The sequence below is a fragment of the Oncorhynchus nerka genome, linkage group LG20, assembly GCF_034236695.1.
Source record: "Oncorhynchus nerka isolate Pitt River linkage group LG20, Oner_Uvic_2.0, whole genome shotgun sequence".
In the NCBI taxonomy this organism is placed as follows: domain Eukaryota; kingdom Metazoa; phylum Chordata; class Actinopteri; order Salmoniformes; family Salmonidae; genus Oncorhynchus; species Oncorhynchus nerka.
The window spans coordinates 49,979,826-49,994,398 of NC_088415.1; the positions used below are offsets into that span (position 1 = coordinate 49,979,826).

General features: G+C 41.7%; 1 protein-coding gene across 2 annotated transcripts in view; it reads left to right on the forward strand.

Annotated features, from left to right (window-relative positions):
* LOC115102704 (espin-like) overlaps positions 1–14,573 on the forward strand; it is a 133,649-nt gene that overhangs the window by 62,684 nt on the left and 56,392 nt on the right. Inside the window, exon 10 of one of the 2 annotated variants that reach the window (XM_065005560.1) lies at positions 615–674. The exons of the other annotated variant lie outside the window; for it this stretch is intronic. Within the exon in view, the coding sequence (XP_064861632.1) occupies positions 615–674 (60 nt within the window). The remainder of the gene's footprint in view (positions 1–614; positions 675–14,573) is intronic. 2 annotated transcript variants of the gene reach the window in all.

The following is a 14,573-nucleotide window of genomic DNA, read 5'->3' on the forward strand; positions in this document are numbered from 1 at the left end:
CTCCACTACCCCTGATGGTGCACTAATTCCTGGAAAGCTGAGTTGCGGCAGGCGCAAAACTGGAACAATGTTATCTCATTCTGTAGCCCGAGAGATGAGTCTGGCTTTACCGTCCCAGTTAACTGATTACAAATGTATGCCCTCGCTCAGGGCTATCATTACCTTTTCGAACCGGTTTAGTGTTCAGCAATTTCCCTAATTTCCCCCTCTCTCTCTCTTGACTGACTGGCACTACCTGACATGGTTGGCTCTGTCTGCTCCTCTGTTCTAGTTACAAAAATCGTGGTTACTGTCTATGGTTGGGGAAATGTGATTTTAGCAATATGTTCAATTGTTCCATTCCAGAGCATTGGGGCGTTGCGTCAGCACTATGATGTCAGCCGCTCTATAGTCAAAACCATAGAGATAAAACGTTCTCATATTTGATTTGTCCTGTTGAATTTGACACTCATCTGTCTTCTATTACGGTCGTCTACTAACAAGCTCTCTTTTTCCTCCTTCATTGTGTCAATGGTCCTATCCCTCTCTCCTCTCCTGCCCTCCGGAACACCTGCTGTCTGTCCCCTTCTCGCTCTCCTCCTCTTCTCTCTCTCTCCACTGCTGCCTATCTAAAGGTGTGGAGTTTCTGTCCCCCTCTCCTCAGCCTGAAGGAGGCCCACTTAGGGTGATAAAGAGTAAGTACTAGTGGCTACAATTAAACTTTATTTATCCCCTCATGGGCAATTAAGGTGCGTCTCAAATCAACATCCTTGTCGTCCCTCTGGGCAGAAGACTTCTCTTTTAACCCATACAAACCATTTCCTTTATTTTCTTCCTCTCCTTTCTTTCACATCCACCTGCCTTGGTCTCACCGTCTGCCTGCTGGAGACTTTGTCATTGGCGACACAGTCGATTAGGCAGAAAACTACAAAACAAATAAGTGGTCAGAGGCTGTACCCTGGTTGGTTGATGCATGTAATAAATGGGCAATACATGGGTTATAAAGAGGTAATAAGAGTGAATTAAAGCTGTAATTATAGATGGGTGTGGAACAAAGAGACCAGAGAACTTATTCAAATTAGGTGTGTGCAAAGACATACAATACAGAGCAGACATGATTCTGGTCAATAACATGGCAGATAAGCATTGAACATACCCTTTCTGCACAACACATTTCTATCTGAATCTTCCGAAGTAGTCCCAATAAGCCCAGCAACACACGTTTCCTCCTGACGAGAGGGAGTTAAAGGGGAATCTCACCCTGGGGAATCTGGACTTGTGGTCATCATGTCTGAGGCATTTCTAGGACCGTGAGATGTTTCACACATAATTGCACAGGAGGAAGGCAGGTCAGGGCTTCCCCCGCAGAATGATGCACCCTACGACGCCTTGCGGTGTATTGATGTAGTCCAGCTCTGTGGCATTTGGCGAAGGCTGTTAAACTGTTTGTGGGTTCAGATATGGTTGTCCTTGTTCGATAGAGAGATGTCTTTCAGCGATGTTCCTATCAGCAGATTCATTGTTAAATATATGAGCAGACTTTTTTTTCAGTCTCTGAAAGACTACAACTTGTGTTGGGCGGTGCTTCGTGCTCTGGCCCCTGTCCCTCTCCCAAGATGGGCTTTTTCGAAGAAGAGGCTTAACAACAATTCTTTGGGCAAAACTGAATGAACTGACCAGATGCAATGGCTTCAAGTGATTCCTCTCATCAACACGAATTCGAAGATGGAGCATCTATTAGCTACATGGTGACATTCAACCATACATGCTTCAACCTGAATATAGCAAAGATGATTTGAAACAAAGGGTTGGATTTAGCAAACATTAGAAGCTCAGCTATGGCCGATGCCAGCATGAGGGCAGATGACATAATACGATATCTAGCTAACTTTTGTTTATCTACTGAAGCCTATATTGTGTATTGCTGGCTAACTTACTACTATGTTATTGTGGGAGGGAAATCAAGTAATTTTTATGTTTATTAACTTCGCTAGCTAGGTAGCTAGCTAACTAAGTTAGCTAAACAACTACCGGTAGCCATAGGTATGACCAAAAATAATGTTTTAAAATCTGCATTTTTTTGTCTCTATTGTTTAACCTATTCTCTTTTTAGTCATAGATATGGCTAGCTACTAAATAGCAAACTACAACGTTACAACCAGCCACCTAAAACTTGGTTTACTAGCAAACATTAGCACATGACTGGAATTGGCTAACTAGTTAGCCTGACACCTGCTAACTTGTCATGTGCCACGCCTCGCATTTGTAACTTGTAAACAAACTTGTAACATCAACAACTGTAAATCATTTTACTATGTAACATAATTTGATGAGGGTTGACATTGGTTATGATTATGACCGTGGATGCATTTCAATTTCACAAAACGGTATGCATGACGCAAGAGGATTCCAAACAGATGTAAATTACAAGTATATCCAGCAAGCTAGCTAGCTACGTTTACTAGCAAACATTGAGGTGAAACAATAATAGAACAATTTACTGTTGTAAATCTCTAAAACAAAAGCTGGTTTCACTATAAAAAATATTTGCCTAAACCAGGGTGTATACTACATTAATTTGTTTTATTTTCAATTTTTGACTTTTTTTAAGCATTGTTAGCAAGCAGTTCACTGTAAGGTCTACACCTGTTGTAGTCGGCGCGTGTGACAAATCAAATTAGATTTTTTTTGTCTTGCCAACGGTAGTGGTGCGCACACTAAATGATGTAGCACAAACGGGGGCCACGCACTGCAAGATTCTTCACTTGGTTGTGAGGATTGTCGATACCATGTCTTGTGTGATTAGATTTAACGTAGCTACAACAAACAGTGGCGTAAAGCAGCATCATCCAAGTTTTCAGTCACATTCACACTTGCCATACAGAATTGAATTGTCTAGCCAACATTTTGAATTGAATAACATTGCTTGTGCACTTCAGAGCTGTAACGATTTGACGCTTTGTTTAAAGGCAAGTACAAGCGTATATTATACTGAACAAAAATATCTGTCGTTCTGCCCCTGAACAGGCAGTTAACCCACTGTTCCTAGGCCGTCATTGAAAATAAGAATTTGTTCATAACTGACTTGCCTAGTTAAATAAAGGTAAAAAAAAAAGAAATATGAAGAAATCAGTCAATTTAAATGAATTAATTGGCCCCTAATCTATGGATTTCACATGACTGGGAATACAGATATGCATCTGTTGGTCACATACATAAAGAAAAAGTGGGCCTCACAATGGATCTCATGGTGGTATTTATGTGCATTCAAATTGCCATCGATAAAATGCAATTGTGTTTGTTGTCCGTAGCTTATGCCTGCCCATAACCCCACCACCACCATTGGGGCACTCTGCTCACAATGTTGACATAAGCAAACCGCTCATCCACAAGAAGCCCTGTGCCCTGCGATTGTGAGGCCGGTTGGACGTACCTCCAAATTCTCTGAAACGATGTTGGAGGAGGCTGCTTTTGGTAAAGAAATGAACATTCAATTCTCCAGCAACAGCTCTGGTGGACGTTCCTGCAGTCAGCATGCCAATTGCACGCTCCCTCAAAACTTGAGACAATGGTGGCAAATTCAAGTTGTATTTTATTGTATGTTATTTATCCAAAGATTTTCCATTACTGTTTTTTTTTATTTAACCTTTATTTAAACAGGGACTCACATTAAGTTTAAACAGCTCTTTTACAAGAGTCCTGTATACATTACAATTAAAACAGAATAATAAAACATACACGTGTATAAAACAATTCAATTCAGCACACAATCACAAAATAAACATATTTAATAAAGCAATCACATTAAACTACATAGATGTCCTCAATCAATCATTTAAACTGCCGGGCCGGCACCAGCATATCTAACTGCTGTGAACTCTGTATATTGTTCCACACATTAGGGGCAATAAAACTAAATGCAGATTTTCCCAAATCTGTGGAGACTGAAGGGATCTCTAGTGTTATCCATTCCTGAGAACGGGTTTGGTAAGTTATGATTCTTAACTTAATTAATGAAGTTACATATGCAGGGAGTTTCTGTCAGATTGCTGTGTAAATAAATGAAAGAGAATGCAGCTCTTTTCTTACAGACAGAGGTCCATCCCACATTTTATACAGACTACAATGAGTCCTAAAATTGTCCCCTGTGATAAAACATATTGCTGAATGGTAGACTGAGTCCAAGGTTTTAAAACAGAGGTAGTGCCGCATGCATGTAAACAATATCCACACAAATCCAATACAGGGAGAAGTGTTGTTTGAACAATATTTCTCCTATTTTTAATACTAAGGCATGATTTATTTCGATATAAAAAAACTATCTTGGATCTTAGCTTCTTAGTCAGATGTTCTATGTGTTAGCGAAGGACAACTTGTCATCAATCCAGACACCCAGGTACTTATACTGAGAAACAAGCTCAATTTGGGCTCCATTTGTAGCGCAATTATGCAGGTCATCAGGGTCAACGTTTCATGACCTAGAGAACAGCAGGAGCTTGGTTATACTTGTATGTAACACTAATTTAAGATCGAAGTGATTTCTGAAATGAATCAGTCATGTTGAAGTTCACGAATTGCCTGCTGCACCGAGGTGGCACCGGACTACAAAACTGTGTCATCTGCATAGAGATTAATGTTACAAGTATCAACAGTGTTTCCTATGTCATTAATATACAAGGTGAACAATAATGGACCCAACATAGAACCCTGAGGAACACCCTTTTGAATCTAAAATTCAGATTTAACCCAGATGGCCTGAGTTCTGTCGCTAAGATAATTCTGAGACCATGGCTTTGAAATATATTCACACATACAGAGATAAAATGGTGATTAAATGCATTAATGATATCAATTTTGTCAGTAATGGGGCCAGAATCTAAATACATTTCTTGGGGGAGAGAAGAGGAGACACAACCCTTCAGTGACGTAGCTGGGTTCCCAGTACATTCAGAGAGTGTATTAACAACATAATGACCAGGCTTTTAACTAGTTTTCAGATTTCTGTGTGTAAAAAGAGTCTGTGAATGTAGCTTTGGGAAAGGCAGCATCTCTGTTGTGTATGACTTCAAATAGCTCTAATGCAAAATATGCAAATATTATTAAAGTGACCAGTGATTTCAAGTCTATGTGCAGTTGAAGTCAGAAGTTTACTTACAACTCCTTTTTCAACCACTCCACAAATTCTTGTTAACAAACTATAGTTTTGGCAAGTCGGTTAGGACATCTACTTTGTGCATGACACAAGTAATTTCCCCAACAATTGTTTACAGACAGATTATTTAACTTATAATTCACTGTATCACAATTCCAGTGGGTCAGAGGTTTACATGCACTAAGTTGACTGTGCCTTTTAAACAGCTTGGAAAATTCTTGAAAATTATGTCATGGCTTTAGAAGCTTCTGATAGGCTAATTTACCTAATTTAAGTCAATTTGAGGTGTACCTGTGGATGTATTTCAAGGCCTACCTTCAAACTCAGTGCCTCTTTGCTTGACATCATGGGAAAATCAAGAAATCAGCCAAGACCTAAGAAAAAAAATTCCACAAGTCTGGTTCATCCTTCCAATTTGCAAACGCTTGAAGGTGCCACATTCATCTGTACAAACAATAGTACGCAAGTATAAACACCATGGGACCACGCAGCCGTCATACGCTCAGGAAGGAGGTGCGTTCTGTCTCCAAGAGATGAACATACTTTGGTGCGAAAAGTGCAAATCAATCCCAGAACAACCGCAAAGGACCTTGTGAAGATGCTGGAGGAAACAGGTTCAAAAGTATCTATATCCACAGTAAAACAAGTCCTATATCGACATAACCTGAAAGGCCGCTCAGCAAGGAAGAAGCCTACTGCTCCAAAACCGCCATAAAAAACCCAGACTACGGTTTGCAACTGCACATGGGGACAAAGATCATACTTTTTTGAGAAATGTCCTCTGGTCTGATGAAACAAAAATAGAACTGTTTGGCCATAATGACCTTCGTTATGTTTGGGGGATAAAGGGGGATACTTGCAAGCCGAAGAACACCATCCCAACCGTGAAGCACGGGGGTGTCAGCATCATGTTGTGGAGGTGCTTTGCTGCAGGAGGGACTGGTGCACTTCACAAAATAGATGGCATCATGAGGGAGGAAAATTATGTGGATATATTGAAGCAACATCTCAAGACATAAGTCAGGAAGTTAAAGCTTGGTCGCAAATCGGTCTTCCAAATGAACAATGACCCCAAGCATACTTCCAAGGTTATGGTAAATGGCTTAAGGACAACAAAGTCAAGGTATTGGAGTGGCCATCACAAAGCCCTGACCTCAATCCTATAGACAATGTGTGGGTAGAACTGAAAAGGTGTGCGCGAGCAAGTAGGCCTACAAACCTGACTCAGTTACACCAGCTCTGTCAGGAGGGATGGGCCAAAATTCACCCAACTTATTGTGGGAAGCTTGTGGAAGTTGACCCAAGTTAAACAATTTAAAGGCAATGCTACCAAATACTAACTTAGTGTATGTAAACTTCTGACCCACTGGGAATGTGATGAAAGAAATAAAAGCTGAAATAAATCATTCTCTCTAATATTATTCTGACATTTCACATTCTTAAAATAAAGTGGTGATCCTAACTGACCTAAGACAGGGAATATTTATTAGGATTTAATGTCAGGAATTGTGAAAACTAAGTTTAAATGTATTTGGCTAAGGTATATGTGTAACGGATGTGAAATGGCTAGCTAGTTAGCGGTGGTGCGCGCTAATAGCGTTTCAATCGGTGACGTCACTTGCTCTGAGACCTTGAAGTAGTGGTTCCCCTTGCTCTGCAAGGGCCGAGGCTTTTGTGGAGCGATGGGTAACGATGCTTCGTGGGTGACTGTTGTGTGCAGAGGGTCCCTGGTTCGCGCGAGGGGACGGTCTAAAGTTATACTGTTACATATGTAAACTTCTGACTTCAACTGTATGTAGGGCAACAGCTTCTAATGTACTAGTGATGGCTTTTTAACAGTCTGATGGCCTTGAGATAGTAACTGTTTTTCAGTCTCTCTGTCCCAGCTTTGATGCACCTGTATTGACCTTGCCTTCTGGATGATAGCAGGGTGAACAGGCAGTAGCTCGGGTAGTTTGTCACGATCTTCCTCCTCTTCATCTGAAGAGGAGAGGCGAGAAGGATCAGAGGACCAAAATGCGGCGTGGTATGTGTTCATAGTGAATATTTAATTAAAGAAAGTACTGAACACTGCATACAAAAACAATAAACCAGTAAAGACCGTGAAGCTACAAATGAGACCTGTGTTGACACAAGCCACTAGCATAGACAATCACCCACAAACAAACAGTGCAACCCAGCCTACCTAAGTATGATTCTCAATCAGAGACAACTAATGACACCTGCCTCTGATTGAGAAACATACTAGGCCGAAACATAGAAATCCCCAAATCATAGAAAATCAAACATGGACTGCCCACCCCAACTCACGCCCTGACCATACTAAATAATGAATACAAAACAAAGGAAATAAAGGTCAGAACGTGACATGGTTGTTGTCCTTGTTGATCTTTTTGGCCTTCCTGTAACATCGGGTGGTGTAGGTGTCCTGGAGGGCAGGTAGTTTGCCAAGCCAAGTTTATTTAGCCTCCTAAAGGTTGAAGAGGCGCTGTTGCGCCGCCTTCACCACACTGTCTGTGTGGATGTGCCATTTCAGTTTGCCAGTGATGTGTACTCTGAGGAACTTGAAGCTTTGTCGATGTGGATAGGAGGGTGCTCCCTCTGCTGTTTCCTGAAGTCCACGATCAGCTCCTTTGTTTTGTTGATGTTTCGTGAGAGGTTATTTTCCTGGCACCACACTCCCAGGGCGCTCACCTACTTCCTGTAGGCTGTCTCATCATTGTTGGTAAATCAGGCCTACTGCTGTTGTCATCTGCAAACTTGATGATTGAGTTGGAGGCATGCATGGTCACGCAGCCTTAGATGAACAGGGAGTACAGGAGGGGGCTGAGCACACACCATTGTGGGGCCCCAGTGTTGAGGATCAGTGAAGTGGAGGTATTGTTTTCTACCTTCACACCCTGGGGGCAACTCGTCAGTAAGTCCAGGATCCAGTTGCAAAGGGCGGAGTTCAGACCCAGGGCCTTAAGCTTAATGATGTGCTTGGAGGGTTCTAGGGTTTTGAATGCTGAGCTACTGTCAATTAACAACATTCTTACATAGGTCTTCCTCTTGTCCAGATGGGAGTGTGCGATTGCGTCATCTGTGGGGCGGTAAGCTAATTGAAGTGGGTCTAGGGTGTCAGGTAAGGTAGAGGTGATATGATCCTTGACTAGCCTCTCAAAGCACTTCATGATGGCGGAAGTGAGTGCTACGGGGAGATTATCGTTTAGCTCAGTTACCTTAGCTTTCTTGCGTACAGGAACAATGGTGGACATCTTGAAGCATGTGGAGACAGCATACTGGGAAAGAGAGTTTGAATATGTCCGTAAACACACCAGCCAGCTGGTCTGCGCATTCTCTGAGGACATGGCTAGGGATGCCGTCTGGGCCAGCGGCCTTGCGAGGGTTAACACGCTTAAATGTCTTACCCACGTCGGCCACGGAGAAGTAGAGCCCACAGTCTTTGGTAGCGGGCCACATCGTGGCACTGTGTTATCCTCAAAGCGGGAGAAGAAGGTGTTTAGCTTGTCCGGAAGCAAGACGTCGGTGTCCGCGTAGTGGCTGGTTTTCCCTTTGTCTTGTAGACCCTGCCTCATACGTCTTGTCTGAGTCGTTGAATTGCGACTCCACTTTGTCTCTGTACTGACGTTTTTCCTGTTTTATTGCCTTACGGAGGGAATAACTACTTTTTGTATTCGGCCATATTCCCAGTCACCTTGCTATGGATAAATGCGATGGTTCGCGCTTTCAGTTTTGCGTGGATGCTGCCATCTATCCACGATTTCTGGTTAGGGTAGGTTTTAATAGTCACGGAGAGCTACCGTCCTTTAGGTTTTCACTCCAACACTAATCTAGCACAACTAATTCTAATAATTAGCTAGTTGATAAACTGAACCAGGTTATTGACAACTGGGATTGGAGAGAAAATCTACAGGAGGGTCCGTGAACAGGGTTCTCCAACCCTGTTCTACATGGTCTTATCCTGAGCCACACTGGCTGCATTTACACAGGCAGCCCAATTCTGATATTTTTTTCAACTAATTGGTCTTAATCACACCAGATCTTTTTCAGAACTGATATTATTGATCAAAAGACCAATTAGTGAGAAAAAAATGTCAGAATGCTGCCTGTGTAAATGCAAACATAGTCCTTTATCTGGCTTCAGTACATTGGCAATTGTGTTTGGCATGGCGGGCTGAGGAAGCGGAGACTCTTTATTCTTGTGGCAATGGGCTTGTCCTGTCTGTGGTGAACGGCCAACTGGATAAGACTGTCGAAAGTGGTTTCGAGCTTCTTAACCACCAACTGTTTGGTGCTCTAGTAGAACATTTGCTGGTACTGCACGTCTCCTGAAAAGACATGGTTGTGGTGTTGGCATTTTACACTCTTTGTGGAAGGGATGTAGGGCAACACGCCTTTGTTGGTATATGTATCAATCAAATGGGACTGGCTAGCGTATTGTTAAGGGACAATGAGAGGACAGTGTGAGCTGCTTTTGAGAGGAAAGATCAGTCAACAAAGTGAATGGGCTGAGGGGGGCTAAATAAGATGTGAAAATCTAAGGAAGGCTGTTCTAACACAGTATGAATGGTTGTGAATGGGAGATTGAGGAGAAATGGCACCTCAATCGCTCTCATACACAACAATTAATTTACTGTCTAAGCACAACTAAACACCCCTTCCTCATCTCAAAGTACTGTATGTAAACATCCCCCCAGCCCATTGACTTTGACATATAGTTCTCGTCAATAGTAGACCTTGGCATGTCTTTTGTGTTTTGAGATTCTGCAGAGAGAAGAATGAGGTGGTTGTCATTACTGTTATAGTCTTGTTTTTATATCTTTCAGTGTCCCTTGCTGGTTTCTGTCCCTCAATCTTCTTGTGCTCCATAACCACAAGGTGTATTCGATCCCTAATGTTTGTGTGCCCAAAATGCCTCCACTGTGGAATAACTCCAGATAACCTGAGTTTTACAAAAAGAAAAGGTAAAAAGAGAAGAGGGGTAGACTAAATTGATTACATGGTCTGGAAGGTACTGTGTGGTCCTCGGGCTACCTAACCACCTGTAAACACATAACACAAACCATACAAACACTACTGCTTCTTGCTCTGACAGTGCAGTAATATCTAACAAATAATATCTAACAAACTACACAACATATACCCAATACACACAAATCTAAGTAGGAATGAATTAAGACTATATACATATGGACGAGCGATGTCAGAGCGGGACAGACTAATATGCATTAGAATAATATAGAAAAACAGTATATACATATGAGATGAGTAATGCAAGATATGTAAACATGATTAAGTGACTAAGATACCGTAGAATAGTATAGAAAACAGTATATACACATGAGATGAGTAATGCAAGATATGTAAACATTATTAAGTGACTAAGATACCGTAGAATAGCATAGAATACAGTATATACACTACCGTTAAAGTTTGGGGTCACTTAGAAATGTCCTTGTTTTTGAAAGAAAAACATTTTTTTGTCCATTAAAATAACAGCAAATTGATCAGAAATACAGTGTCGGTATTGTTAATATTGTAAATGACTATTGCAGCTGGAAACGTCTGATTTTTAATGGAATATCTACATAGGCATACAGAGGCCCATTATCAGCAACCATTACTCCTGTGTTCCAATGGCACGTTGTGTTAGCTAATCCAAGTTTATCATTTTAAAAGGCTAATTGATCATTAGAAAACCTTTTTGCAATTATGTTAGTACAGCTGAAAACTGTTGTCCTGATTTAAAGAAGCAATAAAACTGGCCTTCAGACTAGTTGAGTATCTGGAGCACCAGCATTTGTGGGCTCGATTACAGGATCAAAATGGCTAGAAACAAAGAGCTTTCTTCTGAAACTATTCTTATTCTGAGAAATGAAGGCAATTCCATGTGAGAAATTGCCAACAATATACTTGTTCTCTTGCTCAGTTGTGCACCGGGGCCTCCCACTCCTCTTTCTTTTCTGATTAGAGCCTGTTTGCACTGTTCTGTGAATGGAGTAGTACACAGCGTTGTACGAGATCTTCAGTTTCTTGGAAATTTCTCACATGGAATAACCTTCATTTCTCAGAACAAGAATATAGTAATATAGTAATGACTATATGTTGTGGCAGAGCCAGGGTGAAATTCCCCTTTAATGTGGGGGGGTGTCAACGAGACTAAAGACTGTTAAATCACCACCCCCAGATGCAGTCTGCAGCAATAACCCTTAGAAATTAACCCTAAACCTGGTGCCATTGGTCCCCATTGTCATCCCATTGTGGTCCCATTGTGATCATATTGCTGTTACATTGTGGTCCCATTACCGTTCCATTGTGGACGGCTATTTACAGAGTAGTGTACCTGTCAGTAGTTATTTCACCTACTTATTGCCTTTCTGGCAAACGTCCTATGTCCACACCCTCAGCCTAAACACAACCATGCACATAGTGTTCGCACACACACACCAATCCACACCCATAGTTCTTGCCTCTAGAGAAAATACCACACCATGCAAACCTAAGCCTTTCTGCATTTGTGAACTGCTAAAGTTTAGCTTGTGCTCCTCAATGAAGATTTACTAGGACCAATTAGACAAAAGTCAACCATCAGTTGTCAGGGTTTTCTATTTTATGGATATTTTGTCTATGGTCTTTGAGGATTTATATGTAAATATATGTATGAAACATAGTTAATCAGTCCAATTTAAAGAAATTGGGTGAATGTGACGTGTAACTTTTAGTTTTTGAATGGATGATGGTCCGGGATCGTGTCTAAGAGCTGAAAGGTGCCTGCTTCTTGATCTCGCCTTATATCAATGGTCTGGCTGGCTCTGTGCGCCTGCACCGGGGTAGGCGGGTGGTCAGGTTGCTCATTAGCTTGACTGACTGAGATCACTCTCTCCCTCCCACTAATCCAACCTCAGAGCCTCTTTGAGCATGTGGTGGTGCTGGACAAGGCAGGGTAAGGCAAACGAGAGAAGGGGAAGGGGGGGGTGAGGCTGGATCTTAAATCCAGGCCCAGTTTGGCAAGCCGCTCGCTGCCAGCGCCAATTACCACTGATTCCTTTATATTTCTCCCTGGTCTTTTATAGATGGCTGCTCTCTTTTCTCTGAGGATCGAGATGGAGAGAGCACAGGAGGGAGAGAGGGCGAGGGGGAGGAGAGGGAGTAAGAAGGGGTGGGTGATTGCATGAAGCTTTGCCCCGGTTGCTCAGTCAGCCTGTTGCCATTGCCTCCTGTTTCTGTTGCCTCGCAGCAAGTCTTGTTTTTGCCTCAGTCGGGTAGGAATGAATGAATGATCTAAAGTGAACTGGGTCGTCAAATTCAAAGGAGTTCCATACATAAATTCAGGTAATGTATCTATCCTACTGTTTTATTTATTTGTGTCAAGACTTGTGCTTTGTCTGTCATTGGGACATTAAAGATTTGACCTTTTGGTGTCTTAGAAAAGGTATGATGAGTCTGTAGTTATTTGCTCGTGTTCATTTTATCATATAGGTAAGAGTTTCACCTGCTGATTGAGCTGTCAGTCTGAGGCATTTAGCAGGTGATTTTGTTGTGAGGGTTCAGGCAGCTCTGTTGAATGTACCTTTTTAATTGTTAATGTTATTTGAATACGTTTGTGGTATCTGATCAAATTGAGTTGTTTGCGCTTCATTTCTTTACATTGACTTTACGAAGTGCATTTTCCATTTTTATAAATCACTTTAGTTGTTCAATATGGCAGGCATTGCATAAGTATGTTTCCCAGGTAACATAACAATTGTTTTATAACTGTTATTGCGGTAATAGACATTGTCACCATTATCACTTTGTTGCATTATGACAGTTCAGACAAATCACCTGTTGGCATCGCAGGTTGTGTAGCCTATTCATTACTTTACCAGATGGAAACCCCCTATTGTTTCTCTACTGTCCTTTACACTGTTACAATTTCCAAACAAAGTGCTTTTGTTCCCGGATTTAACCATAAAGACCGCAATTATTAGCAGACCCTATTTTAGGGCACTGTTCTGTTGTAAGGGGATTAGGGCTCGTGGCAGCCTTTTGTTTTAACTAAGATTCCACTTTTATGTCTGAATCTTAGTTTTACACAATGAGCTGTGCCGGAGCATCCCTAACCTGTGCATTTTGATTGTGTTCCGAATTGGTCATGTGAAATCATTTGCTGCCCCTTTCTCTCAATAGCAGCAAATTGGCAGTGTGTCAATCTTATTTCTCCATTGGTTCTAGAGTGGTGCAAAGTCTTGTTTTTTCCCTTGATGCTGCACTCACAGATTATTTGCAGATTTGCGGAAATATATAATTCGGTACACATGACCCCTCTGCCCAAAATTGTTTTGTTTTAGTTTCTAAACCATATGGCGATTAGTTAAATAGAAAGTGGAGGCCCCACTATAGTCCTTTCACGAGAGTGTCATTTTACTACAAGTGCAGCCAGGCAGGTACTCTAAAAAGACAATAAAACCCGCATCAAAAGATTCCTCTCTGCACTCGTCTCCCCTTTTGCGTTTCACACATGCCTTACGTCAGTATTGTCTGCTGACGAAGAGAAAATATTCAACAGCCAGGTGTCTACCAGTGTCAGGGTCCTTAATTTCAAGGTTCTTCATTTAGAGTATTCTGAACATTAGACCTATCAGGAAGTTGGTGTTCCTATCTCTACCAGTGTAAGAGTATTGCAAAGATCCTGTGGTATTAGTGGAATGAGGGAGAAATCTTCACCCAACAGTAATTGTAATTTATATACTTAAAAAGCTATGATAATTATTTTGCCACAAGCAGGATTGAAACCCTGGTATATAGGGGTGGAAGCCATTGTCGGTTACCATTAAGCCACAAAGACTTGAGTGTTGGCAGTCTTAAATGGTGGATTTAGAGAGCAACAGGCGAAATGGTGTGTTTTTACATTGTCTCACAGTGAAAACGTAGTTGATTATTTCTAGCTTGCTAGTTACCTTGCTAGCTACATTTCCAGATTAGATTGAAGGATGGCATGCTAGCAAGTTAGTCTATATTTGTTAACACAGTGCTAGCTAGCTAGAGAAATATGAATGTCGTTGTGTGGTCAGTAGCCGAGTTAGGGTCAGTAGTTGTGTGGTTGTGGTCATTAGTTATGGTCAGTGGTTGTGTTGCGGGTTCTTTGGGCCCTATAGTATGGACTTGTTCAGTGGTTGTGGTCAGTAGTTATGGTCAGTAGTTGTGTGGTTGTGGTCAGTACTTGTGTGGTTGTGTTGCAGGTTCTTTGGGCCATATAGTATGGACTTGTTCAGTGGGTGTGGTCAGTAATTATGGTCAGTAGTTGTGTGGTTGTGGTCAGTACTAGTGTGGTTGTGTTGCAGGTTCTTTGGGCCCTATAGTATGGACTTGTTCAGTAGTTGTGTGGTTGTGGTCAGTAGTTATGGTCAGTAGTTGTGTGGTTGTGGTCAGTACTTGTGTGGTTGTGTTGCAGGTTCTT